The sequence below is a fragment of the Rhincodon typus genome, chromosome 41, assembly GCF_021869965.1.
Source record: "Rhincodon typus isolate 14 chromosome 41, sRhiTyp1.1, whole genome shotgun sequence".
NCBI classification, from domain to species: Eukaryota; Metazoa; Chordata; class Chondrichthyes; order Orectolobiformes; family Rhincodontidae; genus Rhincodon; species Rhincodon typus.
Genome location: NC_063372.1, coordinates 12,084,597 through 12,101,932, shown reverse-complemented (window position 1 = coordinate 12,101,932; position 17,336 = coordinate 12,084,597). Strand labels below are relative to the sequence as shown.

At 44.0% G+C, this 17,336-nt stretch overlaps 3 protein-coding genes across 3 annotated transcripts in view; 2 read left to right on the top strand and 1 right to left on the bottom strand.

The window, feature by feature from the left end:
• Nucleotides 1-225, top strand: part of LOC125487419 (rho GTPase-activating protein 15-like) — a 2,768-nt gene extending 2,543 nt beyond the window's left edge. The window contains exon 5 of the mRNA XM_048618878.1: nt 179-225. Coding sequence (XP_048474835.1) covers nt 179-225 — 47 coding nt within the window. The remainder of the gene's footprint in view (nt 1-178) is intronic.
• A 374-nt stretch (nt 226-599) lies between these two features.
• The window catches only part of LOC109925715 (unconventional myosin-Ib-like), a 186,940-nt gene continuing 170,203 nt past the window's right edge, over nt 600-17,336 (bottom strand). Inside the window, exons 9-21 of the mRNA XM_048618877.1 lie at nt 15,764-15,867; nt 12,617-12,764; nt 10,725-10,843; nt 10,002-10,088; nt 7,633-7,698; nt 6,219-6,323; nt 5,937-5,999; nt 4,946-5,146; nt 3,954-4,180; nt 3,056-3,256; nt 2,188-2,281; nt 1,524-1,673; nt 600-683 (exon numbers count right to left, since the gene is read on the bottom strand). Coding sequence (XP_048474834.1) covers nt 600-683; nt 1,524-1,673; nt 2,188-2,281; nt 3,056-3,256; nt 3,954-4,180; nt 4,946-5,146; nt 5,937-5,999; nt 6,219-6,323; nt 7,633-7,698; nt 10,002-10,088; nt 10,725-10,843; nt 12,617-12,764; nt 15,764-15,867 — 1,649 coding nt within the window. The remainder of the gene's footprint in view (nt 684-1,523; nt 1,674-2,187; nt 2,282-3,055; nt 3,257-3,953; nt 4,181-4,945; nt 5,147-5,936; nt 6,000-6,218; nt 6,324-7,632; nt 7,699-10,001; nt 10,089-10,724; nt 10,844-12,616; nt 12,765-15,763; nt 15,868-17,336) is intronic.
• Nucleotides 17,111-17,336, top strand: part of timeless (timeless circadian clock) — a 99,353-nt gene continuing 99,127 nt past the window's right edge. Inside the window, exon 1 of the mRNA XM_048618818.1 lies at nt 17,111-17,115. Coding sequence (XP_048474775.1) covers nt 17,111-17,115 — 5 coding nt within the window. The remainder of the gene's footprint in view (nt 17,116-17,336) is intronic.

Below are 17,336 nucleotides of genomic sequence, written 5' to 3'. Positions count from 1 at the left end.
GGAAAACAGTAAGTAACAGCTGTTATCTCTGAGCTTCAGACGTTAAACAATAAACTGCTCGAGCTGGATCTCACAGGACATGTCGCCATGGAATCCTTTGTGACTGGATTGATTTTAAATGTACTCCGAGATATCTGTTAATCTCTTACAAACACTCCATGTTGACTTTCTCTGTTAGTTTCCAGTTGGATGCCACGCAGTAAATGTCACGGTTACTGGGTATGACTCATTACCTGTGAGTGGTTGTCAGTCAAGGCACTGTACAAATTGACTGGAGCTCACTTCAAAGTGGCTCCAGTGGTAAATGCACCACTGGCGAACCTTGGGTTTGACCCCCAGGTCTGTGCTGCACCAACTCAACTCATCCTCCGTACTTGTCGATTTGCTAGAATTAATCTTCCCATGTCTGGCTCAGGATTGGGGGAATGTAACCAAAATTTTGCCAACATTCTCACTCCTGTCATGGAGGAAGCAGTCTCTGAAAAGAACACTCTTACACTGCCCCCCTCTCCCACAAGTCAAACTAGCAGTGGCATATGGACGCCATCATTAACATGTTTCATCCGTCCCTTGATACACTTGTCCTCTCCCACAGAAACTCAAACAGTACTCACCTTCCAGCCTCTGGTGCAGGCCTGAAGGACGATGATGGCTTGCTTCAATCTTTTGTATTTCTTTTGTTGCTGTGAGGAATTATGCATTAAAAAGATGGAGTTAACAACGAAACTTTTTGCTGAGTTTGGTTTCAATAGGTGTACCTTTTATCCAACACCAATTTTATTCCCTGAAGTTGTTGAAGCAGTAAACATCACCAGCCACCATTATGGTGATCACAAAGCCATCCTTTATGTTTGAGGCTCAAACAGTGATTCTCAGTAGGTTTTGTTTTAAACTCAGGATGGGAATGTCATTTGCAAAGCTACCTTTAACTGACTGTCCCTTGTTGCCTTGAGAAGCTTTTACTTTAGCTGCCTCATAGGACAATTCAGAGTTAACTATGAGCACATGAGCTGAAGTGGTGTATAGGCCCAGACTGGCTAAATAAAAATGACTGGCCTCTTTTCTTAAAGAGATGTTTGTGGAAGAGTTGGGTTTTTTGTACACTTTTACTGATACCAGCTTTTTGTTCCGGATTTATTAAAAAAAACAATCAAAATTCTCACAAGAACAATGCCCACTTTTGATGCTTCCTCAGTGGTTTTCTTGTTATGTTTTTGACTTAGCCACACGGGTGTTCCTTTCTAGTGACATTGTGGTGCTCTCTTTTTCTGTGGGAGGTCTAATTTGGGGAATGCTTGCTCCTGAAATGGAAGGAACGATTCAGTAATTCGGGTAACACTTTGGTATTGCGCAAAATTCATTCTCAGGTCACCTACAATGAGGGAAAGAGGAAACATCTTTGTCATCTTGAATTTGGTGACTCTTGTTTGACTTGAAATTAAGGCAAATCACTGAGATGGTCTTTGGATGTGAAAATCTCAGTATCCAGTCTGTCTCACTGGCTCTGCGAGACCCAGACTTACATTCTGTCCCCTGAACCAGGCTGAGATCACAGTCTGACTTTTCTTCATCAAGAGGAAGTGGGTCCGGCATTTCCAGCCACGGTATGTCTTCTGAATCAAGGTAGCCAGGAATTCCATCTGAATGCGTCGTTGATCTTCCAGGTCAAAGAGCTGAAAGACAGGCAGAAATCATCAAAATGGGTTTCAGTGAGAAGCAACAATCTTGCAATAATCTCATTAAACGTTTCATAAAACTGAGACTCTGCTCCTGTCAATTATGTCCTTTTATGAAAGCAAAGGGGCAAACATCAAACATTTCAGATAAAACCACAGAAAACAGGAGCAGGAGTAGTCCATTTGTCCCTTCGAGCCCTGGTGCCCCATTCAATACAATCAATCACGGTTGATTGTTCCCTCATTCCCCACTCCTTCCCCACCCCCATAGCCTTCGATTCCTTTGGCTCCCAAGGAACTATATCTAACTCCTTCTTGAAAACATTCAACGTTCTGGCCTTGACTACTTTCTGTGGCAGAGAATTGCATAGGTTTACCCCAGGCCCAGTGTTCATGTACTGACACGTCCTCAGGGAGAGCTTCGAGACCACTCTTCCACAGTCACAGCAGCAACAGTTCTTCTGAAACATTTGGAATCATGTGGTAATTGTCTTAATTGTCAAATACTCACTGTTCGTGGATTTTTGATAAAGATCTTTGTCCGTCCAAATGCGTATTCCTCTGGGGGTATATTTAACTCTGTCAAAAGGGCTCTCACACCATCACTTTAAAAAAAGACCAGAGCATAGAAATGCTGGTAAGCAGGGGATGACAGTATGGCTACTTTATCTGAAGTTCTGAAGAAGGGTCACTGGACTTGAAATGTTAACTGTTTCTCTCTACACAGATGCTGTTGGTCCTTTCTCTGGCACTTTGTGTTTTCATTTGTATCTAATTTTTAACTTGATTTGAGACCAGTAAGCAAATACATTGTGGACTCTGATTGCCAAATTCTCAGTGGAATTGGGGCCTGGGTCTTCCTCCTGAAAGGTACAGCCAGTTGCCAGGCTGGACTGGCACAGAGACCGGCAGCTGCTTATTTCTTCACCCAAGCAGAGGTTGTTTCCATGTGATTCGAGTGCGAGGTGCCAGGCATTAAACAGATCAGAGCATCAACATTACCCTCCACTTACAAGCACTTGGCAGCAACTTGTCAACCTCAGGGACACTGAGGCCAATGGTAGCACCCAGACTGTCCTATCAATTTAGTACGCGCATCATCCTTGGACCCTCTGCCCTATCCCGGGTACTGCACCCACTCATTAAGATATTGGGGGCACATGTTTCGCATTCTTTAGTATGAAGTTAGAAGTCACACGACACCAGGTTATAGTCCAACAGGTTTATTTAAAATCTGCTCCAAAAGCTGGTGATTTTAAATAAACCTGTTGGACCATACCCTGATGTCATTTGACTTCTGACTTTGTCCACCCCAGTCCAACACCGGCACCTCTACTTCATTAGCCTGCACGCAGCGGTTCTGAGGAAGCTGTCCTTACCAGTCATTTCCCTTCCAATTTGGCCATGTCTGTTTGCAAAGCATCTTGTACCGCTGTAGGCAGGGCTTGTAGGGGTGTCGATACGCATAGCCTGCCCTTCGCACCCGCACATTCTCCATCAGGCCCAGGTACCGGACCTGTGACTGCACCAGCTGATCCACAAACTTGTTTGGGGACTTGGTGTCGTTGGGTTTGATGCATCTGTGGGGGGTTAGCACAGGGTAGGGTGACATTTGGTTAACCATTTCAAGAGAACTAATGCCAAGATGGTGCAAGTAGACTTGGCGCATGCTGTTCACATACCCTGCAGGGAAGGGCACCCACTCTCCTGGTCCAGTCTTCAGCCCCATGCCAATGTACCTAACTCTTGATTGCCCTCCTGAAGTGATGCTGGTAAGTCACCCAGTTGAATCAAGCCTCTATAGCTGTTCAAGGTGGTGACCTTACCACCATTATCGCAGGGCAACTAGAGGATGGGCAGTAAAATGCCAGCCCTGCAAGTTGTACCTACATCCTGAGAATAAAAAATTTTCCATACGCAGAGGCCTGCAGCAGCTTGTTTTGATCAATAAAAACTTTGTTAAAGATGGAGACACAAGCAGAAAGCGTTTTTCTTTACAGCTGTGTTTCTGTCTCTAATTTTAAACAAAGCCAGTGAAATGAGCATCTGAACAGTTCTTCCAGCCTCCTCCAAGCTCAGTGGAGCTGAGGCAGACAGAACAGCAACACTTTAACTGGCATCCAGTGAATGTTTAGAGGACAGACTGACTGCAACAAACCCATGACTAGTGAGTCTCCCCCTGTGACTGCCGTGATCTTCAGAAATATCACCAAATCAATTGCTTGATTTCTAAATGGACAACCCCTCAACCAAGGGATAATGTGGGAAGAGTCCTACCTGATGTAGTTTGGGTTCTTAGCCAGAAGATTCTTCATGAGGACCCTTACAGAGGCCTTGAACTGGAAGCCAGCAGTGGGTGGCCTCTTCAGCAATGTCTTACTTGTGTTCCCTTCAGAGAAAAGGGACTTGATGAGCTTGTGTTTGGCCTGCCACATAGCCTTGGACAGGTCACGGTACAAGAGGTCATTGTTCTTGTCTATGAACTCCGTAACATTGTATGTCACCTGGAAGAAGAAGAATGAAAATGAATTTAGACATTTTCCTCTGGCTCCCCTCTCCTGAGATTGCTCACTGCTGTCGAGTGCAGTTTCTCAGTTGTCACTCACTCTTTTGCAGATTACCCAAGTAAGATTTGGTCCAGTGGAAAGGTTGGAAATTACACCGGGTGTGATCCTGGCTCGGAGCAATTCATATATTGGAGAGTCTGCACACATCAGGATTACACAGAATCAAAAACAAATCCACTGAGCCAGACAGTGGCTCCAGCTTTGAAGATCCTTCCTGGAAATGTGATGCCAATTCTAAATTTTGGTGCTGAGCTGATGCTGGTCCAGGATAGGTAGTGTTTTGGCACAACAACATGGTGTAACAACAGAGTGGTGGCAAGTTTGTTTGTGAGTATGAACAGCTCCACAGATTGCAGATGGTGCACTGGAAGGTGCCAAGCGGAAGTCAGGCAGTTTCCTGGTTGAGCAGCTAGCACTTTCACATCCATGTACGAGGATTGTGGTTTCAATGATGTAAACACAAACCTCAGGCTGACATTTCAATGTAGGATCAAGGGAGTGAGCTCTGTTAGAGGGTCAGTGCCGAGGGAGCGGGGCGCTGTCGGAGGGTCAGCGCTGAAGGGAGCGCTGCATTGTTGAAAGGGGCATCTTTCAATTGGGATGTTATCTTAAGATTCTGTCTGCCCTCTTGAGTGGTTGAGAGGCAATGCATCAGAAATTCCAAGCGGTGGCGAATAATACTGCGTGGAGCAAAGTGCTCACCTTTCCTGCGTAGTGTTGCACACGGAAGCAGCTGTCAGTCAGTGTTGTGTCAGTGATGAACTTGGAATTCATCGTCTCCTTGCTCTCGAAATGCTGATGGCCAGAAAAGACCTGGTTTAATTTCTTGAGGAAAGTAAATTCAGTGATGAGACCTGGCCGGAGACATTCTTCATCCAACATTGCCAGAATGCCTTTCTTACCCTGCGAAACAACAAGCAATATCTCAGCTCATTTGAAAGGCCAGCATTATCTTCTTTGTGTTATTTGGTTCCTTTTCCTGACCCTAGCCCTAATTTCTAATCACACCTCCTCTTGGACCATTGGTATGTGCTTGGCTACAGTTTCATGAGCTCCAGATGCTTTCTTATACTTTAAGGAAAAGGGTGAGTGGCACAACAGCTCAGTGGTTAGCACTGCTGCCTCAGGGTCCTGGGTTTGATTCCACCCTTGGGCAACTGTCTGTGTGGAGTTTGCACATTCTCCCCGTGTCTGTGTGGGGGTGCTCCGGTTTCCTCCCACAGTCCAAAGGTGTGCAGGTTAGGTGGATTGGCCAGGCTAAATTACCTGTAGGTGGGTTAGCCATGGGGAATGCAGGGCTACAGGATGGGTCTGGGTGGGATACTCTTCAGAGGGTTGGTGTGGACCCGATGGGCTGAATGGCCTGTTTTGATACTGTAGAATTCTACATATACATGTGTAGTCATAGCCGGACTCAGTCCTGCCCTCACTTTTCAAGAAAGGCCATTGAGGCTGCTAATTCAGCAGTGACCAATCACTGGATCTAAGACTTTTCTCATTTGTACAACTTGTTAAAACAGGGAGATTGTGTTCAAGGTATTTGTATTTACCAACTGGCTTGGGAGGAACGTTGCAGTTTGCTCATTAAAATAATTAATTGACAAAAGAATATACATTGCTCACATACATACTCATCCACGGTGTGCGGGAATACAAAAATAACAACTAAAGGAGTGAAAATTTGAAAAAGTACATTTTCGATCAGGTCACAGATGATGGCATTGTCAAAGTATTCAATCTGCGTCCATTCGATCCCCTGAAAAACAGAATAAGAATCAAAGTAGGAGCAAATTACTACAGATGCTGGAACTTGAACTGAAAACAACAAATGCTGTTGGATGCTGTCTGACCCGCTGCGATCTGCAGCATTTGTTGTTTTCAGAATAAGAATCAAGCACCGTGCAGAGTAGGTCCTGGTCTTCCCATCTTAATGAATATTTATTGTGTACGTAAAGGGAATTAAGGGATAGCTTACCTCTCGTATGTACTCTTCCTGCTCCTCTTTTAATGTCAATTCAATAAAGATCTGCTGCAGCTTCTCATTACAGTAGTTTATCACAAACTGCTCAAAACTATTGTCCTAAGAGAAGACATATGGGGGAGGTTTGAAACAGTGTATGAAGCTCATCGGATAAAGAACTTGCATTTCTACAGCACCTTTCACAACCACAAGCCATCCCAAAACACTTTGAGTCGGTGTTGATTGTTGTCATTGTAGGAAACATGGCAGCCAATTTGTGCACAGCAAGCTCCAACAAACAGCAGTGTGATAATGACTGGAGCATTTGTATCAACTGAGGAATAAATATTGGCTCGGGATTGTATGGTAGCACAGTGGTTAGCACTGCTGCCTCATAGCGCCAGCGACCCAGGTTCGATTCCACCCTCGGGCAACTGTCTGCTGGAGTTTGCACATTCTCCCCGTGTCTACGTGGGTTTCCTTCCACAGTCCAAAGAGGTGCAGGTTAGGAGGACTGGCCATGCTAAATTGCCCGTAGTGCCCAGGGATGTGTAGGTTAGCTGTTGGACAGGGATGAGTCTGGGTGGGATGCTCTTCAGAGGGTCAGTGTGGACTCGATGGGCCAAATGGCCTGCTTCCACACTATAGGGATTCTATGATGGGACACTGGGGATTCTTCCTCTAATAATGGCTGTGGGATCATTTACATCCAATTGGCGGGGAAGGCAACACATTTGAAAGCTTTCACCTCCGACAATGCAGCTCCTCCTGGGAGCATCAGCCTAGATTTTCAAGACCCCATGGTGAGGTTTTTGAACCCCAAACTGCGCAGCGTGGAGGTGAAAACGCTCTCAGACTCACGAGTAAAGAAGGCACATGAGAGAACCGAAGCAATTCCCTGAAAACATGGGGTGGGTTTGAAAACAAACAGGCAATTGCATGTCATTAACCATTCATACTGGCTGAGAGATGGTTAGTCTCTGCTCCTCCAAGTGTGGAGGAATTCTGAAGAGAGAAAAATCTCACGGATCAAAAATAGATCACAACAAAATCAATCAATGTATCAAGCTAACAGCAAAGGAACACCACTCCGATCAGAAATTAGTAGAGCCTGGAGCCACCAAAAAACATCAACATGAACCTTCAACATTTTCAGGAGCAGAAATAAAATTCACTCAAAGTTTTCATACCGGGCCAACTCAAATAAATGGGGGAAAACAAACAATGACTTTTTTTTTAATAATCTCTCCAGAAGGTGCTGGGGCTCCTGGAATCCTATATCGGGGCTACAGGGCTGTAAATACTGTGTAGTATTTGCTGTTATCAGCCCAGTTCCCACCAACAGTGCTGTCCATCATGTCAGATCTCCCTGGCATTCTGTATTGCTGCCTTGCTCTGGAATTGTTCGACAGGAAAAATGCAAACTCACCTCCAAAATCTCAAATCCATATATATCCAGCACTCCCATCACTTTCTTCTGGACCTTGCCTTTCACCTTGAATGGAAATGATTCTAATTAATCTCATTTTTCATAACCCTGTTTGTTTTGTCTCTTTATTTTTTCATGGGATGTAGGTGTCACTGTCAAGGCCAGCATTTGTTGCCCATCCCTAACTGTCCTGGAACTGAGTGGCTCACTTGGCCATTTCAGAGAGCATAGAAGAGTCGACCACATTGCTCTGGGTCCACAGTCATACTTAGGCCAGACCAGGTAAGGATGGCAGACTTCCTTCCTTAAAATGGAAATTAGTGAAGCAGAGAGGTTTTTACCACAATTAATGATAGATTTATGGCTACACTTGCTGAGGTTAACTTTATAGTCCAGGTTTATTAACATAATGTTAAATTTCCAGCAGCTACCATGGTAGGATTTGAACCCCATGTCCCCAGAGACTGGATCTTGGGATTTCTAAGCCAGTGATATTACCACTACACCGTCAACTCCTGAAGAATGTGAGACATCTTAATAATCTCTCCTATTCCATTCCAGTGCTCAACTCCCAATCTCGCCTTCTCTTCTGAAGGCACTCTCTCATACAATAATAAATTCCACTGACATTACTCCAGAACCTGGAACAAATGGCTATCATTCAGATGTGAATGATTCAAGAAGAGTGGTAGGGATAAACTAGGAAACAACAGACCAGTGAGTCTAACATCTGTGGGAGGAAAACTGTTGGAAAAGATCCTGAGGGACAGAATTAGCCTCCACCTGGAGAGGCAAGGGGGAGATCAGGTGGAACAAATTTGATTGAATATTTTGAGAAGGTGACTAGATGTGTGAATGAGGGTAGTGCTGTGGATGTAATCTACATGGACTTCAGTAAGGCTTTTGACAAAATGCCACATGGAAGACTGGTCAAGAAGGTAACTGCCCATGGCATCCAGGTCAGTTTGGCACATTGGATCCAAAAATGGTTGAGTGGCAGGAGGCAGAGGGTGATATTGGAAGGGTATTTTGGTGACTGGAAGCCTGAGTCCAGTGGCGTCCCACAAGGTTTTGTGCTGGGGCCCTTACCATTTATTGTGTGTGTTAATGATTTAGATATGAATATAGGCAGTATGATCTGTAAGTTTGAGAATAACATGAGCATCAACAATGTGGTAAATAGAATTTAATCCTGGAAAGTATGAAGTGATGCATTTCAGGAGCACTAACAACACAAAGGATTACGTGATGGTAGGACCCTAGAAAGTACAGAGCCTCAGAGGGACATTGCTGTGCATGTCCATAGATTCTTGAAGGCAGCAGGACAGGTAGATAATGTGGTTAAGAAGGCATATGAGATACTTGCCATTAATAGTCAAGGCATCAAATATAAGACCAGGACAGTTATGACGGAGCTGTATATAACATTAGTTAGGCCACTGTATTGTGTGCAGTTTTGGTCGCCACACTATAGGAAGGATGTGATTGTACTGGGGAGGGTGCAGAGGAGATTCACCCTGGGCTGTTGCCTGGGCTAGATAGATTCAGTGATGAAGAGAGCTGGATAAGCTGGGATTGTTTTCCTTCAAGCAGAGAAGGCTGAGGGGCCACCTGATTGAGGTGGACACAGTTCTGAGGGGCATAGTTGGGAGAAACTTTTCCCCTTCATAGAGGGGCCAATAACCAAGAGGCATAGATTTAAGGTAAGGGGCAGCAGGTTTAGAAGGGATTTAAGGAAGAACTTGTTCACCCAGAGGGTGTGGGAATCTAGAACTCATCGCCTGTGAGGGTGGGAGAGGTGGGAACCATCACAACATTGAAGAAGTATTTAGATGAACACTTGAAATGCCCGAACACACCAGACCAAGGGCCAAGTGCTGGGAGCCTGATGGCCAGTGCAGACACGTTGGGCCAAAGGGCCTCTTTCCATGCCGTATGACTTTATGACAGCTATTTGACTGTGAGGGGCATCATAGTCAACCCAATATTATCCTCAATTGGAGTCTCAATACAAATGCACTTTGCTGCAGATTAGTGATGAGTACACCCTCTGAGTTTTGCCAGCAGCAATGAGGCCAACTGTCCCATTCTAGAGAGGAGACTGAACCCGGCAGAACTTCTTCGTTGTAAGCCTCAGCAGTACACAGTACTCTCCGAACCAGTTAGGGAACTGCTAACACATTGTTAAATCCTCTTGTATAATTCCTGACCTGGATAATTTGACTCAATTTTCCCACTGTGTTCTATCGAATCTCTCAATAATACGATCATAGCAACGAATAACTGCAGGGATCCAGTAATACAGGACTGACATTTGTCCAAATGAGCCCCAGTATGATGAACACAGGATCCCTACTGTGTCCAATTACCTGGATACTTTCATTAATTCGGTTCACCAGCCAGTTAAACAAGCGGTCATAAAGGTTTTTAGCCAAAGCATCACGTGCGTAGTAACCCTGTGCAAAAAAAAACACATCTTTATAATGAGGTTGTTGCATGTTATTCATCCTGTTAAAAATTGAGAACTAGTTCAAGAACTGTGCACACAAGTTAAAAACAAAATAACACTGTAAAATCCTTTGAATTCTTTATGACTTACAGATGGGAGAGAGAAACACAATATGCCCTGGATGAGACACTGGACCTTTCAGCTCTGGAACTTGGCTTTGTATCCAGTCCAGTTCAGTGGGTGAAAATGTCTTCTGTGCTTATAAAGGTTCGAACTGAAAGCTGTTTCTGCCCAGTTCCTCCTTACAGTAACAGGTAAAGGTAAAGTTACCCTAGTCCCAGAGGACTGCTCTCTCATTAGAGAGAGATGACTGGTGGTGAGTCTAATCTGAGGGTCATCATGCCTCAGACAAGAGGAGAGGTGGAGAAGGAAGGGCCTTCATAGTAATCTCAGCCAGTGCAGGAATTGAACTCACACTGTTGGTAGCACACTGCATCACAACCAGCCTTCCAGCCAACTGAACTATCCAACCCCCAACCATTAAGGAAGCATTACATTAACAGTAACAACCATGGCTCTACATCACTCACTCACTCCCAGGTACTGATCACTCTTTAGATTTCTTTCAAACATAATACCTCACCTGAGCAATAGATAATGTTGTCATCACTTTATCGCCTTTGGCTTCCACAGTGCGTGAGCACAGCGCTTGATTGAAAATGGATTCATTGAGACCAATCAAACTGCAGATTTCATCCAGTACTGCGCAGAAAAACAAATGGCAAGACTTTTAAACTGAATGCTTCAACTGTCAGAATGTAAGACACATGCAGACATTAGCTGACAGATCTCTCTCTGTGTCAATGTATGTGCATCTTTCCTACAAGTGATTGTCGTGGGGACATCAGAGCCAGGTTTCCCCCAGCAGGCTCCATGATTTGCTATCTACCCTCAGAAGGTTCTGGGTGGGGGAGAGCAAAGACAGAGTGGAAAATAAGCTTCAAAAATATTGACTATGAAGGCAAGATACAGCAATTAGATTGTGTGGTACCAAGGTGTATTGTTGCCTTGTCCTAGATTAGACTGCTGCAAGATTATTGCTGTTCCTGTCCCAATAGCATGACCTTACAGTACTTACCCAAAAACCACCAGATGAAACAGCAACTCAAAGACTTGGCTCCATATCCTTAGGAACATAGGAAAAGGAGGAAGCCATGTCTGATCTGTATCTCAGTTTTCATATTTTCAATTAAACTCCAGCCTTAACAGCTTTTGGAGATAGAGAGTTCCAAATTTCCACTACCTTTTATTTGAACATAGGAGCAGTTGGAGGTTATTCAGCCCCTCAAGCCTGCTCTGCCATTCTAGATCATTGTTGATCACGTCCCTCAACACCATCTTCCTGACTATCCCTGCATCCCTTGATGTTGTCAGTATCTAGAAATCTATTGATCTGCCTTGAGACTGCTCAATGATGGAACTTCCACTACCCTCTGTGTGGAGAATTCCAAAAACTCACCATCCTCTCAGAGAAGATATTCCACCTCAGCTCAATCCTTACTGTGAGACTATGTCCTCTGGTTCTAGACCCCTCTGTCCCTAGCCCAGGGTGGGGAGGAGCCTCTTTCCTGCATCTCCCCCCCACTGAGCCCTGACAGAATTTTATAAATTTCATTGTGATCCCCTCCTATTCTTCTAAACTCCAGAGAATTACAGGCCCAGTCTCCTCGATCCCTCCTACCATCCCAAGGGTCAGTGTCCCTTTGCTGTGCTCCCTCTGTGGACAGTATACCTTCCCTCAGATAAGGAGACGCAGTCTCACCAAAGCTCTGTACGACTAAAGTAAGACATTTTTACTCCTGTACTCTTGCAATGAAGCCCAACATACCGGTTGCCTTTCTGAATTGCTTGCCGCACCTGCATGCTAGCTTTCGACTTCTGAGCATGGATTCTCAGGCCCCTTTGAACATTGACACTTCCTAATCTCTCCCTATTTAGGAAATACTCTACATCTCCATTCCTCCTTCCAAACAGGATAACCTCAGACGTTGCCACTTTACATTCCATCTGCCGTACTCTTGCCCATTTTATGTGAAGAGGTAACAAAAACAGAAATTGCTGGAAAAGCTCAGCAGGTCTGGCAGCATCTTTGGAGAGAAATCAGAGTTAACGTTTCGGGTCAAGTGACCCTTCCTCAGAACAGAGACCCTTTCTCTCCACAGATGCTGCCAGACCTGCTGGGCTTTTCCAGCAATTTCTGTTTTTGTTTCTGATTTACAGTATCTGCAATTCTTTCAGTTTTTATTATGTGTAGAGGTGCTCCCTGACATCATATTGAATGGCTTGGCTTTAATTTAAAGGTTCTGCCACTTGTTCTGAATTCTTACCTCATCAGAGAAGATAGTTTCACTTTATTGATACTATTGAATCTTTCGATGATCTTAAACACCTCAATCAAATCAGTCTAGAGAAAACAGGCAAAACCTACACAACCTATCCTCATAATTGAACCAATTTCAGCCTTGGGATCCTTACCTTTAGTATCGTCAATGTAGCAACGTTCCATGCCAGTTGTCTGATGTTCTGACTTCAGCGTGATGTTGCCAAGTTTAAGTACGACTGCAACAGTCTCCATAATGGAGTCCACTTCAGTATTACTGAATCCGATGACCTCCATGGCAGTCTGCAATACAAGTAGTCAGACATCCAATGCAGTAACTGTGGATGATCACTTCATTTTAGCTCAGGGAAACAACTTGGTCAGAGCTCAACGCTTTCTCCAGTAACGTGGCCAAATGTCACTTGGTGTGATCAGAATCAACTATAGTAATAATATCAATTTGGCCTCGCCAGTTGCTAAGAATGCAGAAAGATTTCAAGAAATTGTGCCAAATGCCAAAGGAATCACAGAAATGTACAACATAGAAGGGGACCATTTGGCCCATCTGGTCTGCCCTGCCTCTTCAAACAAGCATCTTACCTAGTGCCACTCTCCTGCTTTTACCCCATACCCTTGCACCCCACTTCTATCCCAATAACCATCCAATGTCCCTCTTTAATGCCTCAATTGAACCTGCCTCCACCACATTTCCAGGCAGTGCATTCCTAACTACTCGCTGGGTGAGTTTGCATATCACTTTAAATCTACACCGTCTTCTCTTGTTCCTTTTACGAGTGGGTACAACTTCTCCCTATCTAGTCTGTGCAGCAGGTAGGTGAAAATTTTCCCACGGCTCATTGCAGCAATTCAAATTCAGGAGATAATTGCGAACTCTATGTTCAGGATGACACAATGCATCAGACCACACATGTTTATTGATTTTTTTTTATTGTTGAAAAGTTACATGCACACATGTGCACAGTGCAATGAAATCATTGCATTTTAAGTATACAATCTTGGGTATGTTTTAGGATGTGTTCATGCGTCTCTTTTAGGATCCCACTTTACAATTTAGAAGGATATTCACATAATCAAAAGCAGAAAGAGCTTGCAATTAAATTGCGCCTTTTACATTGTCAGGACGTTCCAAAGCATCTTGCGGCCAATTAAGTCATTTTTAAGTGCATTTTGTAGTTACAAAAGGCAAAAGCAATAATCAACTTGCACACAGCAATGTATCAGAAACAGCGAACAATGATAAGATGTTGTGCTTTCAAGATGTCAGTTGAAGGATAAATATCGGCCAGAGTACCAGAATTTCTCTGCTTCCGATAGTGGCCATGGGATCTTCTTTGCCCACCAGAAGGGTCGGTCAGGGCTTCAGTTTAACCGCTCATCTGAAAGACAGCACCTTGAACAGAGCAGTGCTCCTATTTTGTTGCATTGGCACTGTCAGCTGTGATTGACTGCTCAGGTTTCTGCAATGTCACTTGAACCAACAATTTTCAGACCGGAGATGAGATTGCTAACTACTGGACCATGCCCTGACACTCAATTATGAAGCTAATCTATCTCAAAGTGTACGCTTTGATTGCATGACATTTGTGAGGTGAGTGTATTGAATACATTCAGGTTTCTCAGTACACCAGTGTTTGTGCAGATCAAGCAGTTTGTGCAACTGGTTTGTCTTTCGTCTCTCGTCTCTTTAAAGCAATAATTTATGTTCCTGTATAGAGGTGAGATGCGGGTTCATGCCCTCAAAGCTCCACACTGTTACGATGCCACCCTACGCTGCATACATAAGGTACAACATACAAACATACAGATCAGAAGCAGCAGTAGGCCATTCGGCCCCTTTGAACTTGCTGTGCCATTCAATAATATCATGGCTGATCTTTTCGTGGACTCAGCTCCACTTACCCGCCCGCTCACCATAACCCTTAATTCCTTCACTCAAAAATCTTTGCCTTAAAAACATTCAACAAGGTAGCCTCAACTGCTTCACTGGGCAGGGAATTCCACAGATTCACAACCCTTTGGGTGAAGATGTTACTCCTTGACTCAGTCCTAAATCTGCTCCTTCTCATTTTGACGCTATGCCCCCTTGTTCTAGTTTCACCCGCCAGTGGAAACATTAAGTACAACATACAAACATACAGACCAAGAGCAGCAGTAGGCCATTCGGCCCTGTCAAGCCTGCTCTACCATTCAATAAGATCCGATTACACTTCAACTCTACATTGCTCCCTACCCCCTGATAACCTTTCACCCCACCCCTGTCGTTATCAAGAATCTATCTATCTCTGCCTTTAAAATATTTGAGGATCTTTTCAGGAAGAGAGTTCAAAGATTCACCACCCTTTGTGAGAAAAACAGTCTCCTCATCTCGGTCCTAAATGGGCAAACCCTTATTTTTAAACAATAATTCCCCCCTAACCTTGTTCTGAATTCTCCCTTAAGAGGAAACATCCTCTCCACATCCCATCTAGCCTATCCAACCTTTCCTCTTAAACCTCTCCCCCATTCCAGGTATCAGTCTGGTAAACCTTCTCTGAACTGTCTCTAATGCATTAACATATTTCCTTAAATAAAGTGGCCAGTACCTTACACAGTATTCTAGATGCAGTCTCACCAGTGTCCTGTATAACTGAAGCATAACTTGCCTGCTTTTGCATTCAATTCCCTCACAATAAAACATAACAATTTTATTAGATTTTCTAAAAATAAAAGACAAAGAACAACAGTGCTCAAGGCATATTTGAGTACCAGGAGAAGCAGTAAATTTAATGGTATTTAATGCTGACTGTTTCGGGTGCAGGGCTTCACTGGGCATAGGCAATTAGCTGCCATCTTGGTGAGAATTGTGGTGCTGGTCTGGTGATATCCACCAGATTCCATTGTCACCCTGAACAAATCCTACCTGCACAACAGTCTGAATAAAAAACATCCATGTTAACCGAAACAGCTAGACACCTGCAGATATCACAGATACCTTGGATATATCTGAAACAGTCCATATACATGCCAAACACACCACATTCAGTCCGGACACCCTTCATACAAACTGGAAACCCCAGGCAAATCCATTTCAAGAAACAAAATGTCATCTTCGCTTTACTTAGTTCCTCATCTTGCAGGATAACAGGGGGGGCAGCATTTGCACACTTCATTTCCATATTTACTTTGGAGGTTTGCAGGATGTTATGGGGAATAAATTTTACCTGAGCCTGTGTACCTTTAATACTCTGCAGGAACCATGCTGCATAAGGTTATCATTCCCTTTTGAAACACAAGTCACTTACTTTAACTGCAGTGAAATTGGTAGCATCATTGACTCCATTCAATGTTGCTGTGTCCGTATTCAGGTAGGTGTAAAGGTTGCAATCTGATAGCACCTTCAGATGCTCTGTGGAGGAGAAACATAGAGGATGATTGCTGTGACAATTTCTACTGAGCACTTGAATTTGATAATGTGGAAGCACAGCAGTGTACTGCAGCTGCAATGGCCTACACCACAGGGTGCAAAAGCTTGGGTTAGTCATGTCTATGATTCCCCATTGAGTGTCCTTCCCTTCCTAAGTGTTATTGAGAGCTGCCCCCATCCAGGCAAGTGGTGAATATTCTATCACACTTCTGACTTGTGCCTTATCTATAGGCAGTGTATGGAGGAATGGGGGACATTTTGTAGCGAGTGATCCTCATTCTCAATGATAATCCACTGAGTCTTGCTGAAATCACTTGTGTTTTGATGCACATTAGATGTGGACAGGATATGTTTACCACCCCAATCACCCGACCAAATATGTGAAAATCCAAAAGCTTGCATAAGTCAAGGCTTACCATAAAGAGTAGTGACTGAAATGAGGTCCTAGGAAGTGTGGGTAGAACCACACCCTCCTGTTACTAAGGGTTTTCATGTGTGCCTGACAGGAGTGGTCATTGTGAACATCAACAGTCTTTCCATCATAGAGATGTAAAGCATGGAAACAGACGCTTCAGTCCAACCCGTCCGTGCTGACCCGAAATCCCAAATTAATCTAGTTCCATTTGCCACCATTTGGCCATATCTCTCTAAACTCTTCCTATTCATAGACCCATCCAGACGCCTTTTACATGTTATAATTGTACCAGCCTCCACCTCTTCTTCTGGCAGCTCATTCCATATACGCACCCCTCTCTGTGTGAAAAAGTTGCCCCTCAGGTCCCTTTTAAATCTTTCCCCTCTCACCTTACATCTATGCCCCTCTAGTTTTGGACTCCCCTACCCTAGGGAAAAGACCTTGGCTATTGACCCTATCCATGCCTCTAATGATTTTACAAACCTCTATAAGGCCACCCCCTCAGCCTCCGACGCTCCAGGGAAAATAGCTCCAGCCTATTCAGCCTCTCCCTATAAATCAAACCCTCCAACCCTGGCAACATCCTTGTAAATCTTTTCTGAACCCTTTCAAGTTTCACAACATCTTTCGTGTTGGTATTGAAAGTATGTGAAATACCTCAGAGTGGTGTGTAGAAACACCCTGGCCCTATTTCTGCTTATAAAATATTCAATTTGAAATGCTTTGCCCTCAGGTTGTATACCTGACATGGAATGTGTGTTGTAAATATTAAGACTGTTACAACTGCATTAAGAGACCCAAGATTGGAACATGAGGTATGGAGACAAGTTGGGTTTTGGCATAAATTCTGTAATTCTTCAAGTGGAAATGGTTGTAATATACTTTGACAAACTTTATGAATTAAGTATGTTTTTGGGGAAAAAATTGACTGCTTGTGGCAGGGATACCATTCATTACCCGAACAAGGATATACAATATGGAGATAGCAAGAACTGCAGATGCTGGAGTCAGAGTCAATACAGTGTGGAGCTGGAGT